Source organism: Nematolebias whitei, chromosome 16 (genome assembly GCF_014905685.2).
Source record: "Nematolebias whitei isolate Nwh7 chromosome 16, NemWhi1, whole genome shotgun sequence".
In the NCBI taxonomy this organism is placed as follows: domain Eukaryota; kingdom Metazoa; phylum Chordata; class Actinopteri; order Cyprinodontiformes; family Rivulidae; genus Nematolebias; species Nematolebias whitei.
Genome location: NC_056513.1, coordinates 27,971,808 through 27,990,972, shown reverse-complemented (window position 1 = coordinate 27,990,972; position 19,165 = coordinate 27,971,808). Strand labels below are relative to the sequence as shown.

At 39.0% G+C, this 19,165-nt stretch overlaps 1 protein-coding gene across 1 annotated transcript in view; it reads left to right on the top strand.

The window, feature by feature from the left end:
* fhip1aa (FHF complex subunit HOOK interacting protein 1Aa) overlaps nucleotides 1-19,165 on the top strand; it is a 53,743-nt gene that overhangs the window by 29,973 nt on the left and 4,605 nt on the right. The window contains exons 4-10 of the mRNA XM_037689955.1: nucleotides 5,401-6,072; nucleotides 8,228-8,386; nucleotides 8,515-8,601; nucleotides 8,904-9,071; nucleotides 10,104-10,183; nucleotides 10,363-10,568; nucleotides 15,324-16,334. Of these exons, the coding sequence (XP_037545883.1) occupies nucleotides 5,401-6,072; nucleotides 8,228-8,386; nucleotides 8,515-8,601; nucleotides 8,904-9,071; nucleotides 10,104-10,183; nucleotides 10,363-10,568; nucleotides 15,324-16,334 (2,383 nt within the window). The remainder of the gene's footprint in view (nucleotides 1-5,400; nucleotides 6,073-8,227; nucleotides 8,387-8,514; nucleotides 8,602-8,903; nucleotides 9,072-10,103; nucleotides 10,184-10,362; nucleotides 10,569-15,323; nucleotides 16,335-19,165) is intronic.

The window sequence follows — 19,165 nt, the reverse complement described above, 5'->3', positions numbered from 1 at the left end:
TATATATATATATATATATATATATATATAGGTGTATTGGTAAACCTATGATGTCCTAAACTGAAATGATAAATGGACTGTACTTACAGTATATAGTGCCGTTCTATCTTATCAAGACAATTAAAGTGCTTTACACTACAATCTGTGCCCTCGTTTACCCATTCATACATGCATGTTAGGCTGCCTTCAGGCCCAGGCCTCCCTTGCAAAAGAGATCTGTGATCTCAGTGGGATTTGCCTGGTTAAATAAAGGTTAATAATAATAATACAGCACTCTACTATATTTCAACAAAGACTAATCAGTGCTTTACATCACATTTTTTATGGGAGCCGAGATGGGTTAGAAGTAGGGCAGCCAACAGGGGACCAGAAAGTGTTGGTTTGACTCCCAGCCATTCCCAAATGTTGTGGTGTCTCTGAGCAAAACACCTAATCCCTAATTGCTCCCTGGGCGCTTGCATAGCTGCCCACTGCTCCACCTGGGTGTATCTCATGCGTGATGGGTTAAATGCAGAGAACTAATTTTGCCATTGTATGGGCACATACAATGATGACAATCTCAGACTTCCCTTCCCGTCATACACCGGTGGGACACACATCAGAGGCAATGAGAGGTTCAGTGTCTTGCCCAGGGACACGTCAGCATGTGACTGCTGGTAGAATCAAACCCCCAACTTTCCATTTGGAGGAGGACTGCTCTAACCACTCAGTCACAGCCGCCCCAACTTAATAAAAGTAAAGGCCTAGCCTTCCTTAAAGGAATGCATTAAACCAACCCACCAGAGATTTGGACTAAGCTGTCTACAATCTTTGTTGAGAAAAAAACAAAAAGAAAACAGAGTTAAAGCTGTTTTTGTCAAACCTTGAGAAGTTATACTATTTTATATAACATAAAATTAAAGTACAAGCAGCTCTCTGTCTGTTGCTTATATCTAACAATTGGTAAGGATAATTTTTAACAGCACCTTGCTTTATATTAGGCACAGTGTAGACAATTTAGCTGCCATAAAACAGATAATAAGTTTGCTAAAAATATATGGTTTAACACAGAGGTGAATAGCATACACAGTTTTAGCTCAATTTTTGTAAAATTGACTAAATATAAGCCATTTTTGTGTTTTTTAAGGTCACTTGACTGTGGTGGCCATCTTGAACCAGGTTGACTCCAAAAATAATCTATTTAAGATGTACAACCAAGAATTTTGTTTCATGGAAATTTTATTAAAATCTGTCAAGTGGTTTATAAGCTATTTTGCTAACAGACCAACAGAGAGACAGACACAGGCAAAAGCATTATTGCCCTCTTTTGTCTTTGGTTGTAGTCAACAAAAAAGTGAGTATTGGGTGAATAATGAATGAACTTCCTCCTTATTTCTTAAGGCTGGCCGCTCATATCATCACAGTCTGTGTAACCCATATCTTTAACCTGTCCATAAGCCAAAACTCCATTCCAGATGCTTGGAAAACAGCCTTTGTTCTTCCTTTACTGAAGGGAGGTGACCCCACCTCACTGAACAACTATCGGCCAATCTCTAAACTCTGCATTTTATCCAAGGTTCTAGAAAAACTGATAAACTCTCAAATAAAAAAATTACCTGGACTCATTTAACATCTTACCTCGCCATCAATCTGGTTTTAGGAAACAACACATCACAACCACTGCTTCACTGAAGGTTCTTAATGACGTTGTTGAAGCATTGGATGCTAAGGATTATTGTGCTGCACTTTTCTTAGACCTGTCTAAAGATTTTGACACTGTGGATCATAACATGTTGTGTCATAAGCTCTCAGAAATTGGTTTCTCAGATCACACCATTGGTTGGTTCTCTAACTATCTCTCAGATCAGAGGCAATGTGTTCAACATAATGGTACTTCCTCCAGTTATTTAAGATTCAACAATATGTACCACAAGGCTCAGCCTTAGGACCCACCCTCTTTACAATCTACATAGGTAATGTAGGTCAGAGCATCCCTGATGCATCCATACATTTCTATGCTGATGAAACAGTTGTTTATTGTCGAGCTAAAACAGTTGATAAGGCTTTCCAGCTTTTGCAATCCGCATTTGACATCATCCAGTCAGATTTGTTCTGCTTCAAGCTTGTCTTAAATACTGATACAACCAAAGGGATGCTTTTTTCAAACAGGAAGTCGGTCCCAGCAGTTCTTCCTCCGATTTTATCCTCAAATGGTGTCCCCATTGAGTTTGTTGATTCCTATAAATATTTGGGTATCTTGGTCGACTCTCAGCTCTCTTTTAAGCTCCATATGGAAAACCTAGTAAAGAAACTGAAAGTTAAACTGGGTTTCTTTTTCAGAAATAGATCCTGTTTAACTGAATGCTAGAAAACGCCTTGTATCTGTGACTTTCCTTCCCTCCATTGACTACGGTGACATTATTTACATGAACGCTCCTACAAGAACCCTGCAGATGTTGGATGCTGTCTATCATGGTGCACTAAGATTCATAACTGGCTGTGATTATCGTACCCACCACTGCACCCTGTATTCACTGGTTAACTGGTCACCATTAACTTCACGCAGACTCTCTCACTGGTACATTTTCATCTTTAAATCACTTCTTGGTCTGTTGCCTTTGTACATCTCCTCCTACATGCCTCTGCGTGAGTGCAGCTACAGTGTGCACTCTCAGGGCATTATTACCTGCAGTGTTCCCTCAGTGAGGACTGAGCTTGGCAAAAGGGCCTTCTCCTACTCTGCTCCTGTTTCCTGGAATATCTTGCGAAAAGACCTGAAGCTCTCGATCTTGTCCTCTCCAAGTGGCTTTAAAAATCTGTTGGACTCCTGGCAAGGACCGATGCAGACATGTTCCTGTTTTTAGTTTTCTACATTCGCCTTATAATCTAGCTGTTTTTGTTACTTTTTTTTGCCATCTTATTTGCATATATATAAAAAAACCTGTATGTCTTTTTTTAACTGTCTATTGTTGGCCTTGTCCATTGTTGTCATCATTCTTTGTTAAAATCAGGTCTGTCTTGTAAGTGAGTCCTCAAGGCTCAATAATTACTAATTATTGTCAAATTTTAAACAATATTATCGTTTATCGCAATAATTTCTGAGACAATTAATTGCCCAGCAAAATTTGTTATCGAGACAGGCCTACGAGCCACATAAATAAACTTTTTAATTGAGGTAGGAATGATTGAACCCAGCTCCCTCCTGTCACATCAGGAATGGGTAGAAAGCCAGCGGTGAACTAATCATGGCCCCAGAGATCAGGGCTGAGTCTGGAATTACAAAGTCTGTTCTCTTGTTACCATTAGCCATGCTCAGTTTCCTCATACACAGCCAGTTATTGTCATGGCAGCAGCATCAGGCTGGGGACACTGGGCCTGTTATTGTGACACTGGTTTCTACACAGTGGACACACATGGGAGGGCCTGAACACTCAAACCTGTTTCATTCTGCACTTTTTATCTGAGGACATTTGTACTGAATTGGTCTATTTACACCAATTTCCTGCAGTCAGTTGACCATCAGGAGGAGGGGATGGATTGTATCTGGTTCATTTGAGCTGCGTGTTTGTGGATGTGGTGATAAATATAAAAATGTACTTTAGACTTATACTTGGGGACAGCTGTGGCTGAGTGGTTAGAGCAGTCTTCCTCCAATGAGAGAGTTGGGGGTTCAATTCCACCAGCAGTCACATGTTTAAGTGTCCCTGGGCAAGACACTGAATCCCTCATTGCCTCTGATGTGTGTCCCATCACCCATATCCTGAGGATAATAAACTAAAGGAACCCTTAGTTTTCTGGTATTCTTTGTTAAATGTGTAATATTCAGTTCAGTGTTTCAGTCCTGCTTCATCTTGTCCATGTTTTAATAAAATATGACTTACCACTTTGAATTAAATCTCCAGGTTTTAAAAAATCTTCTCTGATTAAACTCCTATTTTTGAGTGGAGACTTGCGTGTCACTTGAAGCCAAGAGTTCGCTCAGATATTTTGAAGTGTGGGTTCTGTGGAAATGTTCGAAACGATTAATCTTGTTGTAGATAGCTCTTTGAATGGCCTCAGTTTGGATGAATCGTTAATCCTCCCTGGATTGATGAGCTGATGGCTATTTTGCCAGCCAAAATGTCTTGCTGTCATCTTAAAACTACTCAAATCTCCTAACATTTCATAGCAGGTTACACAAATGTCATTTTATATAAGCTTTTTATATTTTGCCAGTTTTTCAGTACAATCATTCAATCAAAAATATGATCTTATTCATTCTAAAAGTGCCCTAGGCTGCACCAGATGTGCTCCAGCTAACTGCTGCTATTCACTCTTACAAATAACCACAGTATTCTATGAACACAACTGAGTGATGCAAAATTAATGTACGTGCAAAGGTTCCTAAAATAGCATTTGCGAGAGCTTCTGTAAAACTTTTTGAGATTTTAGCTATTTTTTAATTGAGCACAAATTTGCTTTGTTCTTGCGCTGCTCAGACTAGCTGTTAACCTGCCAGTCTGGTGAGAAGTGGGCCTGTCACGATAAACAATAAATCAATTAATCGCATGATAAATAAAAATTATTGACCTCATTTTCATTTAGCGGCTTTATTGTTTCTTCTTGTCTCTCAATACTGAAGACACTGGATGACAAAAAGCTCAACTCCGGTGTTTTTCACTGACTCCTCCCTTTCTCTTTTCTCTTTAACATCTGTTTTAATCGTCCAAAATCGCATTTTTGGATCGTTAAAAGCAGCTAAGCTGAGAAGCTAAGCTACGAGCTAAGCTAACAGGCCGACCTCAGGGAAGAAACCTCCGTCTTGTCGAAGCTCCAAAATTCACAAATTCATTTTTACTGATTTTTTAAATTAAAAGCTTTGTGTGAAAAATGCTATGCTAAAGAGCTCAAACCACACCAGCGTCCACCATTTTGAGAACCAAAAAAAGGAAGGAGAGACCGCCCATGTCACGTCAAGGGGTCTCCCTCCCATTTTTCTTAAATAGACACGCTGCTCGCTCCCTCACTATCCATCCTTCAGTTCAAACAGTCTTATACTGCCACCAGGTGGTCAAAAAAGGTACTACACTCAAAACAAATTAACCAACATTTCTTCTTAAGTTTGACAATAATTACTAATTATTGTAAAATTTCAAACAATATTATCGTTTATCGCAATCATTTCTGAGACAATTAATCGCCCAGCAAAATTTGTTATTGTGACAGGCCTAGTGAGAATTAAACTTCTCTGAACTGAGGTTGTTCATTGAATTATCTACAACAGGTACAATATTATTTATTCATTTTCCACAAAATCCCTCTTTTAAAGGTGTAAACTGTTTCTACAAGACAACACCCCAAATGTCTATGAATAAATTAGTACCAGAGGCTTTTATTAAAATTGTACAGACAAATTGATTTGAACCAGATTTTGTTTTGTAGGTCGTGAAGATCCTTGAGAAGCATGATCCCTTGCGCAGCAGCTTCCCCCTGTCCTCTCCGAGTGTTATCAACCTGAGCGGTGGCAGCCATCGCTTCGGCCCGATCCCCGGAGACGAGGCGAGTGCCGTGCAGAACTACGTAGAGCACATGCTTTTCCTGCTAATGGAGGAGGAAAGTGGCCAGGCTGGAGCCATGGGTCCCATCCTGGAGTTTGTGCTGATGGAGAACGTGATGGAGCGACTCTTTGTGTGGAGCCTGCGCAGGGAGTTCACGGATGACATGAAACTGGAGCAGCTGAAGATGTACGAGATGTTGGTGGGCCAGGCTCGCCAGCCGTTGCTGCATCACAAGCCCATCCTGCGGCCGCTCATGATGCTGCTGTCCTCCTGCTCGGGCACAGCGATGCCTGCGGTCGAAGACGAACTGGTGCTGCTTCTTAACCAGCTTTGCTGTGTGCTGGCGAAGGACCCCTCGATTCTGGAGCTGTTTTTCCACACAAGCGAGGATCAAGGGGCCACAAACTTCCTCATCTTCTCCCTACTCATCCCTTACATTCACAGGGAGGGGACTGTGGGCCAGCAAGCGAGAGATGCCCTGCTGCTAATCATGTCATTGTCTGCTGAGAACGAACGAGTGGCCAGACACATTGTAGAGAACACCTTCTTCTGCCCGGTGAGTCATTCATTTGAGGGAATTACTTTTCCTCTCATGATGCCATAACATCATTTTTTATAATTCTGTGTACAAAAGAAAATGTTTTATCCCTCTCAGTCAACATTATTACTATTATCCTACAACATGTGTGAAACCCTGAGTGTCACAATTAGTCCAAGATGTGAAGATTATTCCATAAAACCTACTAAAAAAGGTTAGAATGTGGCTCTGAATGATACAAATGGCTGTCATTTTTAAGATTATAGCTTTGCTAAGAGCTGATTTGTTATAAATAATGTTTATGTGCAGCTGCAGGGAGTGCAGAGGAAAATAAAAATAGTTTTGATGCAATGCCAGTATAATAACAGTATGATTTTTTTTTGTTCAGAATAAATCCAGAGGCCACAAAGGGAGGAAGCCCCTGTTGTTTCAAATCCTACCTTGTAAATACTAAAAAGTCCTTAATGAAGAAAAAGTTTCTCATTGTGTTGAGAATGCTGAACATATAAATTCAAGAATTATGTTCTTGTAGGATTCTGTCACATTTTATCTTTTTGTAGTCCACTTTGAACTGTGCTATATAGTACAAACTAAGTATTGAACTAGGGCAGCACGGTGGCACAACTGGTAGAGCTGCTGCCTCTCAGCGAGCAGGTCCTTGGTTCAAACCCCGGTCCGGGGGCCTTTCTGGGTGGAGTTTGCATGTTCTCTCCGTGCATGCGTGGGTTTTCTCCAGGTGCTCCGGTTTCCTTCCACAGACCAAAAACATGCATGTTAGGCTGATTGGTAACTCTAAATTGTCCCTAGGTGTGAGTGAGTAAGTGAATGGTTGTTTGTCTCGTTTGTCTCTATGTGGCCCTGTGATGGACTTGCGACCCGTCCAGGGTGTACCCCGCCCCTCGCACAGTGATTGTCGGACATGGGCACCGGCGACCCCCGTGACCCAAAATGGAATAAGCGGATAAAGATAATGGATGGATGGAAGTATTGAACTAAATCCATAGTAATATCATTTAAGTTTAAAAACAATGTCTATGTGATAAAAGTGGAATAAATATCCAACGGGTTATTTTGATGTTGAGTTTTATATTTGAAAAGCTTTAACCTTTTTTATTTTTGGTATTTAGAAACGTTCCGTTTCATTTTATGTGTGAAGCAAATTAAATTCTGAGTTGGTTAAACAAAAGTGTAAAGTCATAATTCCCTGGTAAGTGGAGTTACCGCCATTATATTAAAAATAAACAGTAAGTTGTTTCTCCTGTAAGCTGTTAGTACAGTTATTATTAAAGTAACGTTCCCAGGGCCCCGACCAATGTACTACATTTCGATATAACCTAATGGTTAGCTACGTGGTACGGACGCTACATTTCCATTATTCAAAAAGTATACAGGTGGCATAAGTCTATGTGTATGCTGTGCTATAATCTGTTGCAGCTCTGTGATTATTTGCAGTTTGGTTTATGAGTCAAATACAAACGAGTTAACGGCCTTATTAAAGTAAAAAAAACCTGGTAACGTCTGTTTATCTTCTTCCGTTAATTCAGTGCTGAGAAACGTTTAATGGTCTACAAGCATAAAAATTATAATAAAAAACAAGATTGGGTTATTAGGATTTATGGGCAATGTAAACAATAGCGCCACTTTTAATGATGCACAGCGTAAAATTATTATTTTTTTGGTGGGACTTTCAAGAATGGCTTTTAATTTCTACTAAATAAATGTTCACTTATTGACAAAAACGTTCCACAGCACCAAAAGCAGATTATTTAAAGCTAGGCAGGATTTTGTCTCTGGGGCTAAATGCTAACCTTAGTAAAACGTCATGCATGTAGCATGTTGATATTTAACAAGTTTTTTAATTCAAATAGCGTGATGCTAATGTTTAGCTCTAAACTCTAATGACGTTGATGAGAGAAATGTTTGAAGTATCTGAACACAAATCACAAATTGACCAACTCTAAAGAACAAAAAAACAACTTTATAAAATATAATTTTCTTGAGTGGATTTTTTTGGCTCAGATTTTTAAAACTTTTCTCTAAGAACCAAAACTGTGAAGTTTAAGTTACATAATGTGCCGTCTGACCAACGAACATCACAGTGAAGCTAAGAAAAGTTCCAGAGCAGTTCACGATCTGGGCTTTAGGATCTTATTGCGATGCTTCCTCTCCTCAGGTGCTGGCCACAGGACTGAGTGGCCTGTACTCATCTCTTCCCACTAAGCTGGAGGTTCCCAGTGAAGAGTGGCATTGCCTTCACAAGGAGGACTGGCTGCGGATGCCGTCCCTTGTCCAGTTTCTAAACTCGCTGGAATTCTGCAATGCTGTCATTCAGGTGAGGATGTGTGGAGACTGAAGGACAACGATGGATGTAATCGCCAAGGTTCATCCGACCCTTTTGAACTCCAGCTGCATCTCTGCCTGACTTCACTGACTTGTCTCTGTGATGCTGATTGTTCCCAGGTGGCTCATCCTTCCATCAAGGACCAGTTGGTGGCTTACATTTATAATGGTTTTCTTGTGCCTGTCCTTGCACCAGCTCTGCACAAGGTTGGACTCCATTTCTTTTATTTTTTTATTCACCTTTTTTTATTAAAGAGAACATGTGAATAAGGACATTGTTCATAAAGTACATGAGTTATCTTGGAAAGTGTTTTAGCTTGTTGCTACAAATGATATGATTTAATGTCAAAGTGTATTCCCCCAAAACTCAGAATTTACCTCGCTTGGCCTCTACTATCCAAGTGTAAGTTTGTTTTCAGTGATGAAGGAGCATTTGTATTGGTGCCATAACACATTGAGTTGAAAAATTAGATGTTCTGTGGCTTGACTGATGCTTCCTGTCTGTGAAGCTCACTTTAGAGGAGGTGATGACCACCACAGCATACCTTGACCTCTTCTTGAGGAGTGTCTCTGAGCCGACCCTGCTGCAGACTTTCCTCTCCTTCATCTTCCTCCACCAGCACGAGAACGTTTATATTTTAGACACATTGGTCAGCCGCATTAACACCCCTTTCCAGGTAATATTGAATCCACTGACACAAACAAACTCCCATTATACCATACCATTTATTATTTATTATAGGTTAAATACAGTAATTTCCGGACTATTGAGCGCACCTGAGTACAAAAAGACATTACAAAGAAACATTTTTTTAAAACTTTTAATTAAATATGTACCGGTAACGTACACCAATACGTGCAGTAAAAAAAAATCTGAACAGTGCCTGTAACACGGCTGGTTAAAATAAAATGAAAAACAGTAGCCTACCAGGAAGTCACTGATCGCTATCTTCACCTTCCTCATGCGCACAGAGCTTGTGCTGTTCTCTTCTTCATACTTATCTCCTCCCTGGGGGCACAACAGGAAGGAGAGAATGGGAAGGGGGGTTGGACGAAGTGGACCATCCATCCATCCGTCCAGCCATCCATCTGTCCATCCATCCATCCATCCATCCATTATTTTTACCCGCGTCACCAATGAAACCAAGATTCATTGGTCCACTGTGACCCGTTTGGTAATTTCATTGGTCAGATTTTATTTTATTTTTTACCTTTATTTATACAGGTAGTCTCATTGAGTCACAAGGACCCACCCCCCAAGAGAGGTGTATAGAGAGGTGTATATTGGGCAGCTGTGTGAGCATCTGGGTGTGACGAGGCTAAATGTTTTGGTGGCATGAAGCTCGCTAGCCCATCAAAAAAAATCCATAATTTAGCCGCAGCATTGTATAAGCCGCGGTGGTCAAATCGTGTGGAAAAAGTAGCGGCTTATAGTCCGGAAATTACGGTAATTTAAAAAGTCTATAAGTTATGAAAACCAATATTCATAGCACCTAGCTCCTGGATGAGCTGAAGTTTTTGGCTAAAATAGCACAGAGTATACAGAAGTGGTTGGATATAAAAAAATAACAAAAGTCAATTCTGACTTAGCACTCACACAATACAGTAAAAAGCTGCCTGTTGATGAAAGTTTACTCATTCAGTAATTTTTTTTTTCTTTGCATTCTCTTTAAGCAAATTGTTTTTTGTCTTTCCATCAAATATCCCAGTTGGGCACAGTGTCTCTGGCACTTTTTCGCACTCTCATCAGCTTCTACTGTGAAGATGTGATGCTGCAGCTCATACTGAAGTGAGTGGCACTTGTGCAGACTTGCACGTTATTAAGAAAGACATGATTTGGTTTATGACACAGAGTCTTTGTTCTCTACCTCCCATTGCCATGATCTGTCTGCTTACTCCCCTTCTGCCATCACTCTCCTACAACCACCCACTGGTTCTCCTGACACACCTTTCCATCTGCCCCTGCAGGTACCTGATCCCCTGCAATCACATGATGTTGAGTCAGAGACGTGTGGTGAGGGAGAGGGACTTCTATTCGGCATCAGCAGCCAAGATTCTGGATCTGACGCCGTCCTGCTGCAGTCCTGATCGCAGCCCCCCGCCCCTCCGACAGCTAGATTCCATCCTCTTTTCTAAAGGTGGGGTAGAGACTTCCAGCAACTCCAGCAGCAAAGGTAAGATATTAAAAGGAAGGTGTGTTTTTGTTGGATTTTTGATGAGTCATAGTTTAGTGAATCATTTGTAATAGATTTAAAAGACACTGGAGAGATAGTTGAATGCTAATTTAACTTTTTGAAAGTAAAAAAAACAATAATCAGTTTACTTTTTTTTGTTCAGTGAAGATACACACAGTGTATACATAACCTGGTAGGTCTATGATGAGATTTTTGAGGATATCGAATGGTAAAGAATATTTAGATTGTTCCAAAGTTGGCTCAAATATCTGTCTGTGTGGGACTCCATGACGTTTGTCATATTTATCACACACTGCCAAAAAAGGCAAGCGATCATTTACTGTAATTTCCGGACTATTGAGCGCACCTGAGTGTAAGCCGCGCCCACTAAATAAAAAAAAACAACAACACCTTTTATACATAACTAGGCCGCACAGGTGTCCACGTTGTAACACAAGACATTTACGCAAACATTTTTTTAAACAAGATTTGATTTTAACAAAGAGTGATGACAACAGTGGACAACAATGACAACAATAGAGAATCATAAAGGATGCGTACAATTTTTATTTTTTTTTAACAAGTGCAAATGAAATGGCAATTAAAAAGGAAAAGTAGCAAAAAAAAAAAACAGCTAGTGTAGAAAATTAAAAACAAGAGCATGTCTGTGTTGGTTTTTGCCAGGAACTTAAAAGATGTTTGAAGTCACTTAGAGAGGTCAAGGTCGAGAGCTTCAGATCTTTTTGTAAGATATTCCAAGAAACCGGAGCAGAGTAGGCGAAGGCCCTTTTGCCAAGTTCAGTCCTCACTGAGGGAACACTGCAGGTAATAATGTCCTGAGAGCGCACGCTGTAGCTGCACTCACGCAGAGACATGTAGGACGAGATGTATGAAGGTACATGATGAAAATGTACCAGTGAGAGAGTCTGCGTGAAGTTAATGATGTCCAGTTAACCAGTGAATACTGGGTGTAGTGGTGGATACAGTAGTTACAGCCAGTTATGAATCTTAGTGCACCATGATAGACAGCATCCAACATCTGCAGGGTGCTTGTAGGAGCGTTCATGTAAATAATATCACCATAGTCAATGGAGGGAAATAATTAAATTAAAATTTAATTAATTTAATTTACTAATTTAATTTAATTATTATTTATTTAATTAATTTTAATTTAATTTAATTAAATACTGTAGCGTGGCAGCACACAGCTACACAGAGAGGTGCAGCTCTTGTAGTAGATCAAGAATCAACCACCAAATGTTTTATGGTCTTTATTTTACTGATCAACACACAGACAGAGTGAACCCCACAGGTCGTCAACTACCTCCCTCACTCATGGTTACTCATGAACACATAACTAGGCTAACAAGAACAGACTAATCACTAAAAGAATAATGCTAAACAGCTAACTAAAATGATTAACAGTGAACAAAAATTGTACCCTTAATCCCTCCAAGAGGTCATGTGACCGACAGTCAACCACAGCAGAATGCTACAATATGTACCAGTAATACACAATTACACAGTAAATTTTTGTTTCTGCACAGTGCCTGTAACACGGCTGGTTAAAATAAAATTACAGACGGGGATGGCGGAGTTTTGTTCTCTTCCCCCCCCCTCTGTGACCTGTTCGGTAATTTCAATTGTCATATTTGTTTTTACCTTTATGTATACAAGTAGTCTCAGTGAGTAAATGAGACCCCCCCCCCCCCTCCCCCAAGAGAGACATATATTTGGCAGCTATGTGAGCCCCCGGGTGTGACGAGGCTAATGTTTTGGTGGCATGAAGCTCGTTAGCCCGTCAAATAAACAAAATAGAACGATAAATTAGCCGCAGCATTGTATAAGCCCCGGTTTCCAAAGCGTGTGAAAAAACTAGCGGCTTATAGTCTGGAAATTACGGTAATTCACTTTGTCCATATGTGCTTGTTAGCAAAAACTCACGAACCACTGAAACACTTACTGTATTTTTCGGACTATAAGGTGCATTAAGCAAAACTAAAACATTTTGACAGATTTTTGAGCGCCGTGTACCACATAAAGTGAGTTCGAGGTCAGTAAGCACAACCAGAATTAATACATAAAGCGCACCGGATTATAAGGCTCACTGTTGATTTTTGAGAACATTAAAGAATTTTAAGTGCACTTATAGTCTGAAGAATACGGTAATATAAAAATGTCTACAAAACAGTCAATGGTACAGATGAGCTAAAAATGATATTGTAGAAGCTGAATCCCATACCTATCATTTGCACCAGTACTAACAAATTGAGCAAGATCTTTGTGTAAAACTTTGGCAATAACTGATGGAGTCAACCTTGTCTGTCTGTTAGCAAAATATCTCACAAACAAGAGGACAGAGTTTAAGGAAACTGTCAGAATGTATTCATTGGATATACATCTATGTACAAATGATTAACTTTTGAAGTCACCAAGAGTTAGGGTGGTCACCACAACGAATGAGCCATAGAAAACACCAAACTGGTTATAAATCATTCACTTTTATAGATCTTGCACTAACATTTGGTGTGGTAGTAGCTAAAACTAACCAGAAACATTTGTTCCAAGCCCTAAAAGACTGCGCAAGAATTTAGTTTAAAATTGCCAACCACATTGCAGTTGTTCAGAGAATTTTAGAAAGTTACTCCTGAATATGCATTTACTACTTGGAGTCAGTCCAGTTAAAGATGGCTGCCACAGTGAATTAACATTAGCCAACACAAAAAATGGCTGTTTTTCACACAGTGTTTAAACATTGAGCTAACATTGCATGTGGCAGTAGCTGAGTCATTACAACACATACTCTGAGCATGAGATCTTCTGATCTTACGAGATTGCACATGACCTTATTTTCAAGGTTTACCAAAACCACTACAACTCAGTCATTCCTCAGTATTAGATGATCTTAGTTTAAAACTCTGGATTGGAAGGCAGTGGGTGATATGCATTATTTTAAGTAATGCTAGGTTAAAGCTCTTTGTATATAATAGCTGTTCGGGTAATTGAGTCACTGCTTTACAGAACATTAGTAAGCAACTTCTGTGGATTTTAAATCGGCTGTAAAGAGAAAAAAAATCTTATTTAAGTATTCTAAACCACATTTAATGAGAGGATGTTAAATAGGCTGTAAAAAAAAACAAGCTAACAGAATGTTAAATGTACTGAAGGAAAAACATTATTACCAAAACAGAAATCATCTAGAGACATTGCATTTCTTGTGAAAATTCAATGTGAATGCTTTATTGCAAAAGTACTTGCTGAAAAACAGCTGAAATTAGCTAAAAACATGCTGAAATGTAGCTTAAATTAAAGAATAAGCCTAAATTAGCAGAAGAAAGCAGAAAAAAACTATTAGCAGAAGAAGGTTTAAATTAGCAGAAATCAGCACAAAATTAGGAAATCAGCTAAAGAAAGCTGAAATTAGCAACAAAAAAAAAAAACGACTGAAAGGTAGCTGAAAGGGCAGAAAGAAGCTTAACCTACAAGAAGGAAGTGAAAAGTGATAAAATGAGCAAAAATAATGTGGAATTAGATGAAAAAGCTAAAATTTGCATAAAATAGCTAAATAGTAGCTGAAATAGCCTAAAGAGCTCAAACTAGCAGAAAACAGCTGAAATTAGCAGAAGTTGATTAGGCTGAAAGTAGCAGAAATTACCAATAAAAACTTGATTTAAAAAAAAAAAAACTGCTGAAATTAGCTAAAAACGCTAAAAAGATAGAACAAGCTTAAATTGGTAGAAGAAAGCAGAAAGAACATATTTGCCCAATTAGGCTGAAAGAAACAGAAATTAGCACAAAAGGTGGAAATTATCTGAAAATAGCTAAAATTAGAAGAAGAAAAAACTGAAAATAGCTTAAAAAAAAAAAAAAAAAGCTGATGGAAGCTTAAATTACCAGAAGGAAGTGGAGAGAGCACATTTTTGCTGAATTGAACTGAAAAAATATGAAATGAGTGCAAAAAATGTGGAATAAGCTGAAAAATCTCAAATTAACATAAAAAAGCTAAATAGTAGCTGAAATAACAGAAAAAGTTGAAACTAGCAGAAAAAAGCTGAAAGGAGCATAACGAGCTGATTTTAGCAGAAAAAAGTTAGAAGCACAAAAATGTTGTACAGTAGTTAGCAGAAAGGAGCTGAAAGGAGCTGAAAGGAGCATAAAACAGCTGAACAAAATACTGAAAGTAGCTGTAAAAAGTTGAACCCGAAGAAAATGTGAAAGGAGCAGTAAAATGTTGTAAACAGATCTAAAGATTTGAAGGATGTAAAATGAACTCAATTCATTTTCTATGAGGAAAAAAGTGGCAGAAAAGGCTAAATATTTCAAAAAGCTAAAGTTGCACCAATACCAAAAGTCATAGCACCCTTCTCCTGGACGAGCTGAATGTTTCGATACACGATTTGTTGAAATAGCCCAAAAATTGTGGATCGAGAAAGATGCTAAAAAACATACAAAAGAAAAACGGATCACAACAGTGTGAATGCTTCATAAACATTCACACAGTTTATAATGTTACAGTACAGAGATCTGTTCAGACATGTGGTGCTCTGTAAGGTGCTGATCTGTTTAATTGAAACATGAGCGTGTATCACGGATGATTGTCTGCTTTATCAATAGTGAGCGCTCCTGCTGTGCTGCTGCGTTTTATCTCTTTACCACCCTGCAGTTAAATGTCAGACTCATTATTTCTGCACTGTGTGAGTGCTGTGTTTCAGCGCCGCACGTTAGCTTTCATCTTTTCTTATCTGTCTATACCAGACTCGCAAGATCACCTCTCAGAGGAGGAGGACGGCTCGGGTAACTCCTGCACCATTGGCTCAGAGATCTACTTGGATGTCAGTTACCTTCATTACCTCTATGATGCCCGGCTTAGTATCAGCAGCTGCATACGGGCCTGCCGGGTCTGGTCGGCCCGTTATGATGGCGAGGACCCTCCTCCTGAGAAGTACCAGCCGGGCGTCCTCGAGGAGCCGGGGCTCGAAAGTCAACACACCAAAACAGCTCTGATGAAAGGCCCGCAGCTGCGGCCTTTGCTGAATGCTCGACCCAGCTTCCTGCCGAGTCGAGACCCACACTCAATCGCCCAGCCGGAGCTGGAATGGGATGATAGTTATGACGTGTGTCCGGTGCAGACAGCCGAGACTCCTGTAGAGGGAAAACTTCCTCATCTGCTACTGTCCGAGCCCCCAAAACACATCCAGGAAATGAGGAGGACTGCTATCATGCTGGTGAAAGGTTCATACATCGAGGAGAACGAGTTCCAAGATGATGTCATGGTGTATGATCTCGTTGCAAAAAAGGACAGCTCGGAGGTCGAGCGCACGAACAGTAAATCAAGAGGTTCACCATCAGAGGAGGCTCAGCCAGGACCAGCAGATGTTCCCCTAAAAAGTGTGCTCAGTCTAACCCTCCCCACGTCTGTGATGACCGACGATGACAAAAAGGCAAAGGTCAAAGTTCAGACAAATTGTAATGGAAACCTTCAAAACACAACTCCTGTTGAGATGGGAGTTGATTTTTTAGCTCAGTATGAGGAGCTCATTCGTACTCTGGACACTGAATCAGGTGGGAAACAGGTCAAAGGTGATGGAGAGTCGAAAACACCTGCCACATCTGTAAAGAATCAGAAGGAAGAGGAGGAGGAGATGATAGACTTCAGTTCGTTTGCTGTGGAAACACCAGAGCCAGAGAAGGTGCACTCCCCGTTGGGGACAATTCAAAGGATTTGCAGTGGAAGTTCTACCAGATGTTACTCAGTGCCTTTTACAGGTGAAGGGTTTAAACAGACTGCATTGTGTTTCTTTGTGGAAAATATTTGTGTACCAATTTAAATATTTTGAAAAGTTTACAATGACACAAACTAAGTATACATATAGCACCCAAAACTGGATTTTCTTTCAGCTGCTCCCTTCTTCAGTGGTTGCCACAGTGAGCTAACTTTCATGAAAACTTGCATGTTTGAGGGCCTTGGTCAAGGGCCCATAGTGGGGCAAATGAGGGTGGAGGCAGATGTGGGTGTTTTTTTTTTATATATGTTGGTGCTTAGAAGTCTGTGAAGCCTTTCTAATTTTCTATATTTCTACATAAATATGACCTAAAACATCATCAGATGTTTGCACAAGTCCTAAAAGTAGATAAAGAGAACCCAGTTAAACAAATGAGACAAAAATATTATACTTTATTTATTTATTGAGGAAAATGATACAATATTACATATCTGTGAGTGGTAAAAGTATGTGAACCTCTAGGATTAGCAGTTAGATTAGCAGAAGGTGAAGTTAGCGTCAGGTGTTTTCAATCAATGGATGATGATCAGGTCACACAGGTGTGCACTCTGTGGACTCCACCAAACCACAGTCACACAGATTGTGTACAAATAGACCATTGTTACTCTGCCCAGGAGTGGTGGACCAACAACAATGGTGTGCATGGCAGGTTGAAGGAGGAAGCCACTGCTCTCCAAGAAGAACATTGCTGCTCGTCTGCAGTTTGCTAATGATCACGTGGACAAACCAGAAGACTGTTGGAAGAATGTTTTGTGGACAGATGAGACCAAAATAGATTTTTGGTTTAAATGAAAAGCGTTATGTTTGTAGGGAGGAAAACTGCATTCCTGCATAAGAAGCTTATCCCATCTGTGAAAGATGGTGGTGGTAGTATCAGGGTTTGGGCCTGTTTTGCTGCATCTGGGTCAGGACGGCTTGTCATCGTTGATGGAACAATGAATTCTGAATTATATCAGAAAATTATAGTGGAAAATGTCAGAACATCTGTCCATGAACTGAATCTCAAGAGAAGGTGGGTCATGCAGTAGCACAATGACCCACAAGTTGTTCTACCAAAGAATGGTTCAAGAAGAATAAAGTTCATGTTTTGGAATGGCCAATTCAAAGTTCTGAACTTAATCCAGATGTTGTGGAAAGACCGGAAGCAGCAGTTAATGTGAGGAAACCACCAACATCCAAAGTTGAAGCTGTTCTGTACAGAGGAATGGGCTAAAGTTTTATTTATTTATAAATTTGTTCATTTTTTAAATACAAAACAAAACAATATACAGTAAGAGATACAATCACAAATAAAATGAAAGGCAGCAGAAAGAAGAAAAAAATCTTACAATATCTGCCCCTTTTTACCCCCCCCCCAAAAAAAATTAATTCAAACAATAATAATCTTCAAATAACAAAACCAAAATAAACAACTCCTTCTTGAGCAATTCATACAAATACACATTAAGCTATTTCATAATTTTTAACAAACCAACATTGATCCTTTTCTTAAACATAGAGATTGATCTGGCATTTTTAACATCATTCTCCAGATTATTCCATAATCTTAATTCCTTGGATTGAGGTAGACCGTTCCTTCAGACTAGTTCGAAATTTAGGTTTCACAAAGATTTCCATCCTCTTAAGATTATAACAACTTTCTCTTTTAACAAAGTTTAATTGGATATTTAAAGGTAATGTGTTATTTTGAGCCCTATACATAACTGATAAAATACTATAATCTACCAAATCATGGAACTTCAGTAACTTCAGTTGATAAAATAAAGTACTTGATGGGTGACTGTAATGCTTTCTAGTAATAATTCTTACAGCCCTTTCTGGAAAACAAAAATAGGATTTGTAAATGTTTTACATGCTTTCCCCCAAACATCAATACAATAGATTAAGTGTGGAACGATTATTGCGTGATACAACATAAACAGAGCCTTATCATTTAATAATTCCCTTACTTTGTACAGTACTGCAATACATTTAGCTTTTTTTATTCTTACATAATTTATATGAAGTTTCCACGTTAGCTTTTCATCAATAACACCCAAAAACTTCACCTCACTAACTCTACAAATTTCAACACCCTCAACTCTAAATGGAACATCGACACTGCTCTGTCTATTACTGAATATCATATAGTTAGTTTTATCTAGGTTTAATGATAATTTATTAAGTTTAAACCAAGTTTGTATTTTTATAAATTCTGTCTGCATCAACTCCAACATCCATTCTATATCTTTACCCAAACAAAAAAAAAAGTGGTATCATCTGCAAATAGAACACATTTGAGGAGTCCTGACACATTTACCAAGTCATTCACATATAAAATAAATAACTTTGGTCCAAGTACAGAACCTTGAGGAACTCCACATGTGATATTACAGAGGTCAGATCTTACATCATTTATTTGTACAAACTGTTTCCTATCTTTCAAATAGCTAGATACCCACTGTAGTGCTGGTCCTCTTATACCATATTTATTCAGTTTTTCAAGGAGAATAATGTGGTCAATAGTATCGAGTGCTTTATTTAAATCAACAAAAATACTAACACAATATTGTTTTTGATCATCCGCAGTTGTTCTATCAATTCCATGAGAGCCATTGATGTAGAGTTTTTTGCTCTGAACCCATACTGACTGTTACTTAGAATATTTTGTTTAGCAATAAATTGATTTAATCTGGTCACAAATAATTTTTCTAAAATTTTTGAGAACTGTGGTAACAAGGATATTGGTGTATAATTATTGAACACACATTTCTCACCATTCTTAAAAAAAGGAATTACCTTAGCTACTTTCATATTGTCTGGAAATATTCCTGT